A 17,942-nucleotide genomic window follows, 5' to 3' on the forward strand; every position below is an offset into this window, starting at 1 on the left:
AAGGATAAACTTGCCATAGAGGGAGTGCAGCGAAGGTTCACCAGACTGATTCCTGGGATGGCAGGACTGTTGTATGAGGAGAGATTGGGTCGACTAGGCCTGTATTCACTAGAATTTAGAAGAATGAGAGGGGATCTCTTTGAAATGTATAAAATTCTGACAGGGTTGGATAGACTGGATGTGGGGAGGATGTTGCCCCTGGCTGGGAAGTCTAGAAACAAGGAGTCACAGTCTCAGGATACGGGGTAGGAAATTTGGGACTGAGATGAGGGGAAATTTTTTCACTCAGAAGGTGGTGAAGCTGTGGAATTCTCTACCACAGAAGGCTGTTTAGGCCAAGTCACTGAATATATTTAAAGAGGGAGATAGATCGATTTCTAAAAACAAAAAGGCATCAAGTGTTGAGATAGAGGATCAACCATGATCATATTGAATGGTGGTGCATACTCGAAGGGCCGAATGGCCTACTACTGCTCCTATTTTCTATGTTTCTATGTTTCTAGAATCACAACTCCCGAAATTTCCAATTTTTCAAAAGAATAATCAAAAGCTGTCTTGCCAGATCCTGGACGAGCCCCCAATTTGTAAGATTGTTCAATCTCTGGTATTAAATTGACAGCAAGACCAATTCTTTTAAAACAATTTGGAATAAGTTTATTAAACACACACATATGCATGCCTATCAGACAAACAGCAGTCAAAATCTACTTCGTTACAACAGATACAATGATGTTACAATAACAATTTTATAAAAAGGTATATTTACTTCCCTCTGGTAAAGCACACGGCCTGCCTCTTAGTCTGGTCTTGTGTAGAGGAAGGTTTCCTGCTTTGCCGTGTGCTTAAGAAGAAACAAGACAGCGAGCAATCTTTTCGTCTGGGTTTTTATATCCCTTTAGTCCATTGTTTCAGAAAGGATTGGGTCTTGGTTCCAGGGCAGTTCCCTATTGGCTTCTCCTCATACATGTGTCTGTCTGGAGGACTGGTGCCATTCCTTGATTAGGTTACTGGCTTTACAATTAACACCTTTTCTAGTTTGGTGAGTTTCAAAGCCATGCTTCCTTTGTTCCTTGGGCTCTGCCCAGCCAGGAGACACATGGGCTTGGGGATGGTATCCATTTTGTCTCTTCAAACATGTCCTTCCGTATAATCTCATTTATATATACACAGAATCAATTTTATCATTACTAAACAACTTTTATTCTTACAGTATACTCAAATGTAATAGTACGTATAAACATTGAAAATGTTTAATGAAAGTTTTGCATACACTAATGGAGCATGAGAAACAGTATAAGAAATAGCCCAATGAATACTGAACTAATAAAAATGAAATATTATTCAGCAAAAAAAATCAATGCAAATACTACAATGATGAATAAGTAAAGTAATGCAATTTCAGTTAGGATACATTTACACTATTTCCTAATTAAATTATAACTTAACACCAGCACAAAAGCAACATTGATTTGGCTTTTGTTGGAGTGGGGTATCTCAGAGCGCACATTGTTGGCTAGGCTTTTGCCTGCATCCTTCAGCTGAAAAAATGTTTGAGCTAGAACTCGCTGTACAGATTGGACCTCACTTATCCGGGACTCCCTTATCCGACACCACCCCTCATTCGGCATCATTCCCGCTGCTGGGGGACGCATGCACAAAATGCGGCCGGGTCCTCCGACATGAATAAATTGAAGTCCTTCCTCGCTGCCAACTCCCGCAATCACTAGTCTGACACCGTGATCCACCGCCCCCCCACCCACGATCTCTCTGCCGCACTCCCCAACGGCAGCGAGGAAGGGTGTGGGGGGAAATCGGCGGTGGTGGAAGAGATCGCGGAGTCAGGAGTCCGGCGGAGTTTGTAGTGGAGCGGTCGGGGATATCAGGACTGGCTGGTCGGGGGAGACTGAGAGTGCGGCAGTGAGATCGTGGCTGGGGGCGGGGGGGAGGCGATGGATCGTGGGGTCAGGCCAGTGATCGGAGTTCATGAAAGTTGTAAAAATTACGCTTAATGTATACAATAATGTATGTACTTGGTCGCTATGGCACAGAAATGAAGGCACGGTCTGTTTTTGACCAATGATTGACACCAATGAAGTTGTAAAAATGGTTTGGATAGCGTTGCTCCCCTTATAACACGTAACCTCCCCACGTCTGGCAAAATCCATTATTCAGCACAGGCCAGGTCCCGGGGGTGCCAGATAAAGGAAGTTCAACCTGTATATGCGAACTGGTAACAGTGTGGCGGGGACAATGGGACATCTGGGACCTTGGTGAACGACAGGACCAACGGTGTATCTCCTTAACTGTAATTTGTGGTCAGGGACGAAGCTAAGGCGCTCACCACTGAACATGAAGTAGCTGCCCACAAAGATCTCTCAGACTCTTTGGTGAAAAATTTGCCTTTCTTGACATGGAATTGATTGTTGCGCTATGTAATGGGAATCCCCAGCGAAGAGCTGCAGTGACGCCAACAAGCTATCTAATCACATTGAAGAATTCTCACAGACAGCAAACCAGGAAATGAAAAGCAGCTTTTTTTCCCGCACTTTTTAAAAATGTTATTGAGATCGAAATAAAGATTGGGACTTTCACATGGGGAGAAGGGAGAAGCTGAAATATCAGCAAGCACAGAAGCAGGGAAAGTGGGGGGAGGGGAGGAAAGAACAAAAAGGAAGGTCTGCGATAGGGTGTAAGGCAGGAGAGATTAAATAATAAAAGGAATGACGGTGGAAGCTGAAAGGAGATGGTAATGGAGCAAGTAAAGAAACAAAGGATGGATCTAGAGAAGGTGTAAATGGAAATATCAGAAACATCAACAACAGCTGCCGTCCAAAAAAATAGGGGCAGAGGTTACGATATGAAATTGCTGAACTCAGTGTTGAGTCTGGAAGGCTGTAAAATGTATAATAGAAAGATGCGCTGCTGTTCCTCACGGTTACATTGAGCAAGTTTCAACTAGTTGTACAGTGGATGAGCAACTCAGCACATTGGTGCAGTTTATTTTAAAATTTGAATTCGTGCTGGCAAGCTAGTGGAACATGTTGAGTCATTAAGACCAGCATTTACTGTAACATGTGCTCTTAAAGCCAGCACACTAATTATTCCCAGAATTGGCCCCCAGATTATTTAACATACAAATTGAATGGTCTTGTTCAAATGTTTAGATGGTAATTTTTGTTTTTATTTTGGGTGCAATCCTAGGTATATCCGCTGGAATGGAGCTAATCTACAGAACAAACAAACTCCATCGCCTCCAGTCCAGATCCAAGGTCGTCCTATCCTCTGTCATTGAATTACAGTATGCAGTCAATGCTTGCGTTTGCGCACACTCAGAGGTTGAACTCCAAACCACCGTCAACACTTTCACCGAAGCTTACGAGACTATGGGCCTTGCATTAAACATCCGTAAGACAAAGGTTTTCTACCAACTTGCCCCCGCCACACAGTACTGCCCCCCCGATTATCAATATCCATGACGAGGCCTTGGACAACGTGGACCACTTTCCATAACTTGGGAGCCTATTGTCAACAAGGGCAGATGTCGATGACGAAGTCCAACACCACCTTCAGTGTGCCAGTGCAGCCTTCGGTCGCCTGAGGAAAAGAATGTTTGAAGACCACTTTCTCAAACGCAGCACCAAGCTCATGGTCTACAGAGCAGTAGTGATATCCGTCCTCGTATATGCTTCAGAGGCATGGACTATGTACAGCAGGCACCTCAAAGCACTGGAGAAGTATCACCAATGCTGCCTCAACAAGATCCTGCAAATTCATTGGCAGGATAGGCGCACCAATGTCATCGCACTCAGGCCAACATCCCCAGCATAGAAGCATTGGCCACGCTCGATGAGTTCCGATGGGTGGGCCACATCGTCCGCATGCCCAATACTAGACTCCCAAAACAAGCGTTCTACTCAGAGCTCCGACACAGCAATCGAGTCCCAGGTGGGCAAAGGAAATGTTTCAAGGACACCCTCAATGCCTATTTGAAAAAGTGCAACATTCCCATCGACACCTAGGAGTCCCTGGCCCAAGGCCGCTCAAAGTGGAGGAAAAGCATCCGGGAAGGCGCCGAACACCTCGAGTCTCTCCGCCGGGAGCACGCGGAAGCCAAGCACAAACAGTGGAAGGAGCGTAGGACAAATCAAGCACCCGACCCACTTGACCCTCCAACCACCATCTGCCCCACCTATGACAGTCTGTAGATCCTGCATCGGTCTCATTAGTCACCTGAGATCTCATTAGTGTGGAAGCAAATCATCCTCGACTCCAAGGTACTGCCCAAGAGAGAGAGAGATATATCTACAATTAGGGGGAAAAATCGGTACCAGCTGTGAGGCGGGACTACCTGCGCCAGGCGAAGAAGTCTCGCCCCGGCAGCTCAACAATGTCGTGTGCTCCACTTCCTCTCGGGGGCGGGACTGGGATGGTAACATTGGGAATTTTTCAGCACTATGCGGAGAAGCGCGTAGAGCTGGCGGAAGCTGCGGCTCTGCATTGGAGAGAAGGGACCTCTGCTACACCACCAGGGAGCAGGTTACCGTGACAGCAGCCTGGCACAAAGGCGGAGTGCCGGGCTGCAACATCGCAGCATGGACTCCGCAATTTCAAGGGGGCAAGGCCATTTAAAAAAAAAAGTCGGCACCGCACCTCCCTTTTAATTTTCAGCCCGCGAGTGCACTGAAGCCCAGTTTGCTACCCGCGACCCTGGCGCGGACATCGCCCGTAGCAGCCTCACGGGACGCTACTGAATTTTCGCTCCGGGGCAAAAACGGGTCGCTGCGTACGGTGATGACATTGTCATCGGCGGCGCAGCAGCCCGGGGTGCTACTGACAGAAGCCGGGTGCTACTGGTTAACGCCTCCACTAACTCCCATGGAATTTCGCTGCCCCGCGCCCTGGGCGAGAAGTCGTTTGTGCCTCATTAGTGCCAACTGGGGTGCAAACGACCCGAATTTCTCCCCCTTTAGTTTCCTGCAGAAAAAAAATTGGATTCCCTTGATTTTACATGTGCTCTGTAACACCTTGGGCTAGACACTCCACTATGGTCGCTATCGCCCCAAAATGGGCGATATTTCCAGCCGTCATGCTTTTTTTATTTTTCAGGATCGCTGGCATATCGCCCATTTTAAAAACCGCTATTCTCGCCTTTTTAATTTGGGCAATAGCCTTAGCGATGTGAAATGGGCCTTAGCGATGTATTCAGTTGTGCACGGCTGGCATCTATAGCAACGGCCATTCTGCGCATGCGCATTTTTTTTCAGGCAATGAACTTTTCCCATGGGGGTTGACAGAGAGAACAGGGGACCTGGTCCCCATCAATAACATTATAGAACTTTTCTTTTATTCTAGCCCCTGTTACTTTATAAAATAAAATCTATCAGCCAACTGTGGTGAACTCCATTTCCTTCCTCATGGGATGGCATACCCTAATTCTGCTTCTACTTGTACTGTGGACCAGAGGGGGAAAAAAATCCATGATTAATATTAACCCTGACATTACAGCAATGTATTTGTATGTAACTTTTCTCATTTTATTCTCCCATCTCTATCCTGCAGTATGATTAGTGATCAATACAGGTTGAGAAATTACAGCCCCCCCATTACTATAAATCGCTATAACGGCCCTTAATTTGTCCTCAACAAATACAAAGTGATTAGATGATTGGCAAGAGTCAATAAGGTCCTTAAAATCACTCACACATTGATTCTCCTGACAGCCTTTTACTACAGATCCTCCCCGTAGTGCCGAGTTATTGCAGCTTTTCTTCAGCCTATTTTTGGGCCAGCGTTCGTTTGGGCGAATTGTGGGCGAAATGCCGAAAGTAGCACTCGCCGATAATCTGGGCCATAATCGGGCGCAAGTTTCCATTATGAACAATATTCTCAGCCTTCCATGAGGATGACGTCATATTTTTTTAAAAAGTAGGCCGGGCGATGCAGCTCATTCAGCAGTGCCGAAAGTTGCGCCGACGATAAATGGGCTATAATCTGGCGCTAGTTTCCACTTTTTAGCAAATATGGGCGCTCGCCTGTATCACAGCTCTTATATGAGCACTAAATGGCCGATGATGTGCCGAATGTGCAAATTTTGAACAGTGTGAGCTAAGTTCTTGGCAATTGTAGAACCCACTGTTACAAATAGCCACCTTCACTCTTGGAAATGTTGGAAGGGGCCCAACAGCACCTAATACAAACTGCTGATAAAAATTACATTGCCAGCAAAGGCCTTCTGACTGAGAGGCGAGTGTGCTGCCCACTGATCTCGAGAGCCATTTTCCCTGTATCAGCTCTGAGCAGGTGGTCAATTGTGACTCTTGATCAAAAAAACATCAACCGTAAACAGCAACACACACGTTGCAAAATAAGATCACACACTGAAAGGAATAAGATGTGGAGTGCTATCACTTGCACCACAGATTACAGCAGAGAAGGGTTCTGGAAATAAAGGCCTTGGGATGGAAATTCGGTTGCGCCTCAGTTGGGGCCCCGGGCTGAGCGGTAAATTTTGCACCGGCAACTGGTTTGCGTTTGCTGCCGCCAAATTCATCAACTGGGCCCGGAGTTTGGAGCGGTGCGCTAAGGAAGGCATTGCACACCTCTTTTACTGCGCTACGCCGGCTGAGCAAGGGAAATTCCTGAGTGAAAGAGAGTGCCATAACAGAGGTCGGGGGGGTGGGGAGGGTGGGGTGGTGGAAAGAGAACTTGAAAAAAAAACCCCAGCAAAAAACATTCCCAATACATAGCTCAGCAGCTCACACCACCCCAACATAAATCGCAAAAAACCCCCCAAAAAACAATCACTCTTATCTCAGGTCGGCATTACCTACCTCACTGCGTCCGCTGCAGTTTGGAATGCCAGCTTTTACAGGTGTTCCCACCAGGTCGCGCTACGGGTCGGGCGCGATCCAAAAATAAAGCCGCTGTCGCTACCAGGGGCGTTGTGCACCGGCTCGCCTCGCCCGGACGGCACTGCTCCGTCCACCGTCGATACCGGCACCGAATGTTCCCGCGGGGTGCAGCTGCAGCTCAGTCCCCGGGAACGGACTGCACACATGGATGCTCATCGAATCGCCTCTGCTTTGGATTCGGTGGGCTGAATCCCATCTGCAGCAACCCTCCTGCCCAGAAACTCAACCTCAGGAGCTAAAAACACACATTTAGACTTCTTGAGTCGCAGGCCTACCCGGTCCAGTCGGCGTAGCAGCTCCTCCATGTTGTGGAGGTGTTCCTCGGTGTCTCGACCCGTGATGAGGATGTCGTCCTGGAATACGATCATTCCAGGAATGGATTTAAGCAGGCTTTCCATGTTTCTTTGAAAGATCGCTTAATGATTTGGGGTGCATGCAATAACGGTGCAGCAGTTACCATGGGTGACTTTAATATGCATATAGATTGGGCTAACCAAACTGGAAGCAATACGGTGGAGGAGGATTTCCAGGAGTGCATAAGGGATGGTTTTCTAGACCAATATGTCGAGGAACCAACCAGCGAGGAGGCCATCATAGACTGGGTGTTGTGTAATGAGAGAGGATTAATTAGCAATCTCGTTGTGCGAGGCCCCTTGGGGAGAGTGACCATAATATGGTGGAATTCTACATTAGGATGGAGAATGAAACAGTTAATTCAGAGACCATGGTCAAGAACTTAAAGAAGGGTAACTTTGAAGGTACGAGGCGTGAATTGGCTAGGATAGATTGGCAAATGATACTTACGGGGTTGACTGTGGATGGGCAATGGCAGACATTTAGAGACCGCATGGATGAACTACAACAATTGTACATTCCTGTCTGGCGTAAAAATAAAAAAGGGAAGGTGGCTCAACCGTGGCTATCAAGGGAAATCAGGGATAGTATTAAAGCCAAGGAAATGGCATACAAATTGGCCAGAAATAGCAGTGAACCTGGGGACTGGGAGAAATTTAGAACTCAGCAGAGGAGGACAAAGGGTTTGATTAGGGCAGGGAAAATAGAGTACGAGAGGAAGCTTGCAGGGAACATTAAGACAAACTGCAAAAGTTTCTATAGATATGTAAAGAGAAAAAGGTTAGTAAAGACAAACGTAGGTCCCCTGCAGTCAGAATCAGGGGAAGTCATAACTGGGAACAAAGAAATGGCAGACCAATTGAACAAGTACTTTGGTTCGGTATTCACTAAGGAGGACACAAACAACCTTCCGGATATAAAAGGGGTCAGAGGGTCTAGTAAGAAGGAGGAACTGAGGGAAATCCTTATTGGTCGGAAAATTGTGTTGGGGAAATTGATGGGATTGAAGGCCGATAAATCCCCAGGGCCTGATGGACAGCATCCCAGAGTACTTCAGGAGGTGGCCTTGGAAATAGCGGATGCATTGACAGTCATTTTCCAACATTCCATTGACTCTGGATCAGTTCCTATGGAGTGGAGGGTAGCCAATGTACCCCACTTTTTAAAAAAGGAGGGAGAGAGAAAACAGGAAATTATAGACCGGTCAGCCTGACATCAGTAGTCGGTAAAATGATGGAATCAATTATTAAGGATGTCATAGCAGCGCATTTGGAAAGAGGTGACATGATAGGTCCAAGTCAGCATGGATTTGTGAAAGGGAAATCATGCTTGACAAATCTTCTGGAATTTTTTGAGGATGTTTCCAGTAGACTGGACAAGGGAGAACCAGTTGATGTGGTATATTTGGACTTTCAGAAGGCTTTCGACAAGGTCCCACACAAGAGATTAATGTGCAAAGTTAAAGCACATGGGATTGGGGGTAGTGTGCTGACATGGATTGAGAACTGGTTGTCAGACAGGAAGCAAAGAGTAGGAGTAAATGGGTACTTTTCAGAATGGCAGGCAGTGACTAGTGGGGTACCGCAAGGTTCTGTGCTGGGGCCCCAGCTGTTTACATTGTACATTAATGATTTAGACGAGGGGATTAAATGTAGTATCTCCAAATTTGCGGATGACACTAAGTTGGGTGGCAGTGTGAGCTGCGAGGAGGATGCTATGAGGCTGCAGAGTGACTTGGATAGGTTAGGTGAGTGGGCAAATGCATGGCAGATGAAGTATAATGTGGATAAATGTGAGGTTATCCACTTTGGTGGTAAAAACAGAGAGACAGACTATTATCTGAATGGTGACAGATTAGGAAAAGGGGAGGTGCAACGAGACCTGGGTGTCATGGTACATCAGTCATTGAAGGTTGGCATGCAGGTACAGCAGGCGGTTAAGAAAGCAAATGGCATGTTGGCCTTCATAGCGAGGGGATTTGAGTACAGGGGCAGGGAGGTGTTGCTGCAGTTGTACAGGGCCTTGGTGAGGCCACACCTGGAGTATTGTGTACAGTTTTGGTCTCCTAACTTGAGGAAGGACATCCTTGCTATTGAGGGAGTGCAGCGAAAGTTCACCGGACTGATTCCCGGGATGGTGGGACTGACATATCAAGAAAGATTGGATCAACTGGGCTTGTATTCACTGGAGTTCAGAAGAATGAGAGGGGATCTCATAGAAACGTTTAAAATTCTGATGGGTTTAGACAGGTCAGATGCAGGAAGAATGTTCCCAATGTTGGGGAAGTCCAGAACCAGGGGACACAGTCTAAGGATAAGGGGTAAGCCATTTAGGACCGAGATGAGGAGAAACTTCTTCACCCAGAGAGTGGTGAACCTGTAGAATTCTCTACCACAGAAAGTTGTTGAGGCCAATTCACTAAATATATTCAAAAAGGAGTTAGATGTAGTCCTTACTACTCGGGGGATCAAGGGGTATGGTGAGAAAGCAGGAATGGGGTACTGAAGTTGCATGTTCAGCCATGAACTCATTGAATGGCGGTGCAGGCTCGAAGGGCCGAATGGCCTACTCCTGCACCTATTTTCTATGTTTCTATGACTGACAGCCAGTTCCACCAATCAGGTGCCATTGTCCAGCGCATGCCTTTGGATCACTTTCTGTGCGCGCGCACCCACCCCCGGCCGAGCCTCAGCGAAGATGACGTCGGGCACAGTGCGCGCGAAGCCCCGCCCCATCCCAGGACCGGCTCTGGCTCCGCCCCACTTCCAGGTCTCGCGTCTCAGGGAGGGGGAAACCGGCGGCGAGTATGCGAGATCCGATAGGCCGCCTGCCTGCGGAGAAAGGGCCAATGGCGAGGAGCCATGAGGAGAAGGGCCAATGGCGAGGAGCCATGTAGGGGGACACGTGGCACCGCCGCTTCACCAGCCGACGCCGGTATGTGTGGGAGCGGCTGATTGGTCGGTGGTGACGGCGGCCGGCTGACAAGAAGTAAGAGTCGACGCAGCGGCCATGGAAGAGGAAGTTTGAGCGAACGACTGAGGAAGGAAATAAATAAAGCAAGCAAGGCTCCGGGTACCAGAGAAAGAAAGGGGTAGAAGATGACTGTTAACCTAATCCGGAAGATCTGCGTCTGGACGCTGCTGCTGCTGATGGTGGTGGCGGCGCTGCAGCCGGTTTCTGGGGGTGAGTAACCATGGCAATCCCCAGGCCTTGGGGTCCCTCCCTCCCCCGGAGACTGAGCCCAGGGCCCCGGCTCCTCGCCCTTCCAATACACGCACCCGAGGTTCAGTGATCCGCAAGCCCCCGGACGGTAACCTGTCACCAATGGCGATGTGTTGTTTGGGGGTGGGCTGCGGCTATTGGTTAGGCTCTTGAGCCGCTGAGTGGTCTGCTCACCCCCAGCCCCCCCTCAAGCCGCAGACATTGCACCGTAAATTGTCTTCAAACTGGCTCTTTGTGCAGAAAACAGACACTTGTACTTGTCGTTTTCATCCCACAGGTACTGATTGTGTCCGCTGTGGCTCAGTGGGTAGCTCTCTCTCGCCTCAGAGTCAGCAGGTTTGTGGGTTCAAATCCCCACTCCAGGAACGTGAGCACAAAAAAAAAATCTAAGCTGAGATGTTAGTGCAGTGCTGAGGGAGTGCTGCACTGTCCGAGGTGTCGTCTTTCTGATGAGACGTCAAAGTCTGTCTGCTCTCAAATCGACTTAAAAGATCCCATGGCAAAATTTCGAAGAAGAGCTGAGGAGTTATCCCTGGTGTCCTGGCCAATATTTATCCCTCAATCAACATAGAAACATAGAAAATAGGTGCAGGAGCAGGCCATTCAGCCTTTCTCGCCTGCACCGCCATTCAATGAGTTCATGGCTGAACATGCAACTTCAGTACCCCCTTCCTGCTTTCACGCCATACCCCTTGATCCCCCGAGTAGTAAGGACTTCATCTAACTCCCTTTTGAATATATTTAGTGAATTGGCCTCAACTACTTTCTGTGGTAGAGAATTCCACAGGTTCACCACTCTCTGGGTGAAGAAGTTTCTCCTTATCGCGGTCCTAAATGGCTTACCCCTTATCCTTAGACTGTGACCTCTGGTTCTGGACTTCCCCAACATTGGGAACATTCTTCCTGCATCCAACCTGTCCAAACCTGTCAGAATTTTAAAAGTTTCTATGAGGTCCCCTCTCACTCTTCTGAACTCCAGTGAATACAAGCCCAGTTGATCCAGTCTTTCTTGATAGGTCAGTCGCACCATCCCGGGAATCAGTCTGGTGAATCTTCGCTGCACTCCCTCAATAGCAAGAATGTCCTTCCTCAAGTTAGGAGACCAAAACTGTACACAATACTCCAGGTGTGGCCTCACCAAGGCCCTGTACAACTGTAGCAACACCTCCCTGCCCCTGTACTCAAATCCCCTCGCTATGAAGGCCAACATGCCATTTGCTTTCTTAACCGCCTGCTGTACCTGCATGCCAACCTTCAATGACTGATGTACCATGACACCCAGGTCTTGTTGCACCTTCCCTTTTCCTAATCTGTCACCATTCAGATAATAGTCTGTCTCTCTGTTTTTACCACCAAAGTGGATAACCTCACATTTATCCACATGATACTTCATCTGCCACGCATTTGCCCACTCACCTAACCTACCCAAGTCACTCTGCAGCCTCATAGCATCCTCCTCGCAGCTCACACTGCCACCCAACTTAGTGTCATCGCAAATTTGGAGATACTACATTTAATCCCCTCGTCTAAATCATTAATGTACAATGTAAACAACTGGGGCCCCAGCACAGAACCCTGCGGTACCCCACTAGTCACTGCCTGCCATTCCGAAAAGTACCCATTTACTCCTACTCTTTGCTTCCTGTCTGACAACCAGTTCTCAATCCACGTCAGCACACTACCCCCAATCCCATGTGCTTTAACTTTGCACATTAATCTCTTGTGTGGGACCTTGTCGAAAGCCTTCTGAAAGTCCAAATATACCACATCAACTGGTACTCCTTTGTCCACTTTATTGGAAACATCCTCAAAAAATTCCAGAAGATTTGTCAAGCATGATCTCCCTTTCACAAATCCATGCTGACTTGGACCTATCATGTCACCATTTTCCAAATGCGCTGCTATGACATCCTTAATAATTGATTCCATCATTTTACCCACTACTGCGGTCAGGCTGACCGGTCTATAATTCCCTGCTTTCTCTCTCTCTGCTTTTTTTAAAAAGTGGGGTTACATTGGATACCCTCCACTCGATAGGAACTGATCCAGAGACAATGGAATGTTGGAAAATGACTGTCAATGCATCCGCTATTTCCAAGGCCACCTCCTTAAGTACTCTGGGATGCAGTCCGTCAGGCCCTGGGGATTTATCGGCCTTCAATCCCATCAATTTCCCCAACACAATTTCCCGACTAATAAAGATTTCCCTCAGTTCCTCCTCCTTACTAGACCCTCTGACCACTTTTATATCCGGAAGGTTGTTTGTGTCCTCCTTCGTGAATACTGAACCAAAGTACTTGTTCAATTGGTCTGCCATTTCTTTGTTCCCCGTTATGACTTCCCCTGATTCTGACTGCAGGGGACCTACGTTTGTCTTTACTAACATTTTTCTCTTTACATATCTATAGAAACTTTTGCAATCCGCCTTAATGTTCCCTGCAAGCTTCTTCTCGTACTCCATTTTCCCTGCCCTAATCAAACCCTTTGTCCTCCTCTGCTGAGTTCTAAATTTCTCCCAGTCCCCAGGTTCGCTGCTATTTCTGGCCAATTTGTATGCCATTTCCTTGGCTTTAATACTATCCCTGATTTCCCTAGATAGCCACAGTTGAGCCACCTTCCCTTTTTTATTTTTACGCCAGACAGGAATGTACAATTGTTGTAATTCATCCATGTGGTCTCTAAATGTCTGCCATTGCCCATCCACAGTCAACCCCTTAAGTATCATTAGCCAATCTATCTTAGCCAATTCATGCCTCATACCTTCAAAGTTACCCTTCTTTAAGTTCTGGACCATGGTCTCTGAATTAACTGTTTCATTCTCCATCCTAATGCAGAATTCCACCATATTATGGTCACTCTTCCCCAAGGGGCCTCGCACAATGAGATTGCTAATTAATCCTCTCTCATTACACAACACCCAGTCTAAGATGGCCTCCCCCCTAGTTGGTTCCTCGACATATTGGTCTGGAAAACCATCCCTTATGCACTCCAGGAAATCCTCCTCCATCGTATTGCTTCCAGTTTGGCTGGCCCAATCTATGTGCATATTAAAGTCACCCATTATAACTGCTGCACCTTTATTGCATGCACTCCTAATTTCCTGTTTGATGCCCTCCCCAACATCACTATTACTGTTTGGAGGTCTGTGCACAACTCCCACTAACGATTTTTGCCCTTTAGTGTTCTGCAGCTCTACCCATATAGATTCCACATCATCCAAGCTAATGTCTTTCCTAACTATTGCATTAATCTCCTCTTTAACCAGCAATGCTACCCCACCTCCTTTTCCTTTTATTCTATCCTTCCTGAATGTTGAATACCCCTGGATGTTGAGTTCCCAGCCCTGATCATCCTGGAGCCACGTCTCCGTAATCCCAATCACATCATATTTGTTAACATCAATTTGCACAGTTAATTCATCCACCTTATTGCGGATACTCCTTGCATTAAGACACAAAGCCTTCAGGCTTGCTTTTTTAACACCCTTTGTCCTTTTAGAATTTTGCTGTACAGTGGCCCTTTTTGTTCTTTGCCTTGGGTTTCTCTGCCCTCCACTTTTCCTCATCTCCTTTCTGTCTTTTGCTTTTGCCTCATTTTTGTCTCCCTCTGTCTCCCTGCATAGGTTCCCATCCCCCTGCAATATTAGTTTTAACTCCTCCCCAACAGCACTAGCAAACACTCCCCCTAGGACATTGGTTCCGGTCCTGCCCAGGTGCAGACCGTCCGGTTTGTACTGGTCCCACCTCCCCCAGAACCGGTTCCAATGCCCCAAGAATTTGAATCCCTCCCTGCTGCACCACTGCTCAAGCCATGTATTCATCTGCGCTATCCTGCGATTCCTACTCTGACTAGCACGTGGCACTGGTAGCAATCCCGAGATTACTACTTTTGAGGTCGTACTTTTTAATTTAGCTCCTAGCTCCTTAAATTCTTTTCGTAGGACCTCATCCCTTTTTTTACCTATGTCGTAACACAAAAACTGATTATCTGGTTATTACATTGCTGTTTGTTGGAGCTTGCTTTAGCGCAAATTGACTGCCACATTTCCCACATTACCGCAGTGACTACGCTCCACAAGTACTTAATTGGCTGTAAAGTGCTTTGTGACATCCGGTGGTTGTGAAAGGTGCTTTTATATAAATCCAAGTCTTTATTTTACTGGGCTGTTCATACAGAGTCTGTTCAAATCCTGCCATAGCAGTTATGAGAATCTCTTTAATAAAAAAAAACTGTTTGACATTAAAAAGCCCAGTTGGCTCACTAATGTCCCTACTCCAATGTTTCTGACTCTTAAATAACATCTGAAGTTGCCTTGCAAGCCATTCCATTGTATCCAACTGCCATGGACAGCTCGGGATGGCAATAAATATGGGCCTTGCCAATAATGCCCACATCCTGAGAATTAATTTTTAAAAGCATCACATATTCACCAGTTCTGATAGGTTATTGACCTGAAGTGTTAACTCTCTTTCTATCTACACAGATGCTGCCTGACCACCTGAGTATTTCCAGCATTTTCTGGTTTTTTTTCAGATTTCCAGCATCTGCAGTATTTTGCTTTTGTATCACAATTTCAAGTTTGCTCCCAATGTACTAATGCTAGTCCATAAGTGTGTATGTATATGCTTCACTCAGTGACTAGGAATTGCAGTACAGGTTGTACCTCACTTATCCAGAACCCTCGGGACCTGGTCTGTTCTGGATAGGGATTTTTCCGGATGAGGGGTGGTCATGTTAAATTGGATGGTACAGGTAATGAGAAGGGGATATCCGGGCCGGTTATCTTTGGGGTTGAAGTGAATCTAAGATGATCTGCCTGGCAATGGATATTGGGAGCTAATTCAACATTTTATGATGGCATAGCAAACCAGTTAGGTTGTTAGCACTGTTGCTGATTGACTAGTCAAAGGTGGCTCGCTGCTGGAACTGAAGTAGACCTGTCACTGGGGTAAGATGAGGAAGGAGTCGCTGGGATTTTTTTGAATCTACTTTAGATAATCCTGCAGGCCCAAGCCCTAATAATTGGGGTGGTCCTAGCTGGATGGGTATGTGAGATGTATCCCTAAAGGAACAGTGTGCACCTCATTTTGAGTGACTAGCAATCCTGCAGATGGATGTAGACTTCTCAGTACCTTGAATTGGAGATACCTAGATGTGATTTTTGTTGCATAATCAGATCCATTACACAAAAGCCTTTCTCCTTGTCTTGTCCTCTTTAATTCTTTCTGCCTGCCTGTCTGTACTTCATTTTTTTTTTAAAAAGTTACTTCTATTTCTGACTGCTTTTGGCATTTTCTTTTTGTCATTTATTTTTCTGTCTCCTGTAAGCTTCACACTCTACCTATGGGGCCAGGCAGAGCAGCTGGTGTGATTAGATAGATAGACTGGTTTAGTACAAAAGTAGGGCTTGAAACTGCAAATCGATCGTAAAACTACTGCAAGGGAGAGCATGGAGCTGGAGGATTTGAGGTTGGAGGGTATGGAGAAGAAGCTTGAAAGGGAGGTAGATTGGCATTAACTACTGTCAGAACGCTTATCAGTTTGTATGAAAATTTAAATATTGGTCATAGTTACTGGAAATCTTCCAATTTTGCCTCTACATGTTAGTAACATTGTGAAATCTGTTGGTCTTGTTCCAGAGGGACCACTGTATTTGCTGTACATTATTTACAATGACTTGTTCCATTTATGAAGATCCAGAACAAATTAACAATCTGTCTACCCTGTTGTCAGATCTTTCTTCCAACTGAAGAGAAACCACATCCTGTTCAAATGGACTCTGAAATATTTTCTTTACTTCAAACATACAGCACAAAAACAGGCCATTTGTCTAGCTGGTTCACACCGGTGTTTATGCTTCATGAGCTTCCTCCGACCCCTTTTCATCTAATCCGATTGGCATAATCTTCCATTCTTTGCTCCCTCATGTGTACTTAGCTTCCACTTAACATCTATACTATTCACATCAACTATTCCTTGTGGGAACGAGTTCCACTCTCTGGTTAAAATTTCTCCTGAATTCCTATTGGATTTATTCAAGACTGACTATCTTGTATTTATGGCCCCTAGTTTTGGTATATCCAGCAAATGGAAATACTTTCTCTATGTCTATCCTATCAAACCCTTTCATAATCAAGTCTTTTACTTGCCCCAAACACTGACTTTTAACACGTTAATTCTTAAATCGAAAATAGGAGCAGTAGTAGGCCATTCAGCCCTTCGAGTCTGCACTGCCGTTCAATATGATCATGGCTGATCCTCTATCTCAACACCATATTCCCGTTTTTTTCTCCATATCTCTTAATGTCTTTTGTGTTTAGAAATCGCTATCTATCTTCCCTCTTAAATATATTCACTGACTTGGCCTCCACAGCCTTCTGTGGTAGAGAATTCCACAGATTTACCACCCTCTGAGTGAAAAAATTTCTCCTCGTCTGTCCTAAATTTCCTACCCTGTGTCCTGAAACTCTGACCCCTTGTTGTAGACTGCCCAGCCACGGGAAACATCCTCCCTGCATCCAGTCTATCCAACCCAGTCAGAATTTTATACGTTTCAATGAGATCCCCTTTCATTCTTCTAAACTAGTGAATACAGGCCTAGTCGACCCAGTCTCTCCTCATATGACAGTCTTGCCATCCCAGGATCAGTCTGGTGAACCTTCGCTGCACTTCCTCTATGGTAAGTATATCCTTTCTTAGTTCAGGAGACCAAAACTGCACACATTACTCCCAGGTGCAGTCTCACCCAAGGTTCTGTATAACTGTGGTAAGACATCCTTGCTCCTGTACTCAAATCCTCTTGCAATGAAGGCCAACATACCATTTGCCATCCTAACTGCTTGCTGCACCTGCATGTTTGCTTTCAATGACTGGTGTGCAAGGACACCCAGGTCCCTCTGTACATCGACACTTCCCAAGCCATCACATATTAAATAATACTTTGTCCTTATGCTTTTCCTATCAAAGTGAATAACTTCACGTTTATCCACGTTCTACTGCATCTGCCATGTGTTTGCCCACTCACTCAACCTATCTAAGTCGTCTTTGAATCCTCCTCACAACTCAATCCCACCTAATTTTGTGTCGTCAGCAAACTTGGAAATATTATATTTGGTTCCCTCATCCAAATCATTTATTTATATATGTGTGGTACCCTACTAGTCACTGCCCGCCACCCTGAAAAAGACCCGTTTATTCCTACTCTATTTCCTGTTAGTTAACCAATTTTCAGTCCATGCCAATACATTACCCCCAATCCTATGTGCTTTAATTTTGCACACTAAACTCTTATGTGGGACTTTATCAAAGGCCTTCTGAAAATCCAAATACACTGGTTCTCCCTAATCTATTCTATCAGTTACATCCTAAAAAAAAACTTATAGATTTGTCAAACATGATTTTCCTTTCATAAATCCATATTGACTTTGTCAAAACCTGTTGCTATTATCTAAGTGT

The 17,942-nt window shown here is 46.0% G+C and overlaps 1 protein-coding gene across 3 annotated transcripts in view; it reads left to right on the plus strand.

Annotated features, from left to right (window-relative positions):
* Positions 1–10,228: 10,228 nt before the first annotated feature.
* Positions 10,229–17,942, plus strand: part of sel1l (SEL1L adaptor subunit of SYVN1 ubiquitin ligase) — a 52,507-nt gene continuing 44,793 nt past the window's right edge. For all 3 annotated transcript variants that reach the window (XM_070879551.1, XM_070879553.1, XM_070879554.1), the window contains exon 1: positions 10,229–10,448. In XM_070879551.1, coding sequence (XP_070735652.1) covers positions 10,364–10,448 — 85 coding nt within the window. In that variant the 5' untranslated portion in view covers positions 10,229–10,363. The remainder of the gene's footprint in view (positions 10,449–17,942) is intronic.

This window comes from Pristiophorus japonicus, chromosome 4, assembly GCF_044704955.1.
Source record: "Pristiophorus japonicus isolate sPriJap1 chromosome 4, sPriJap1.hap1, whole genome shotgun sequence".
Taxonomy (NCBI): domain Eukaryota; kingdom Metazoa; phylum Chordata; class Chondrichthyes; family Pristiophoridae; genus Pristiophorus; species Pristiophorus japonicus.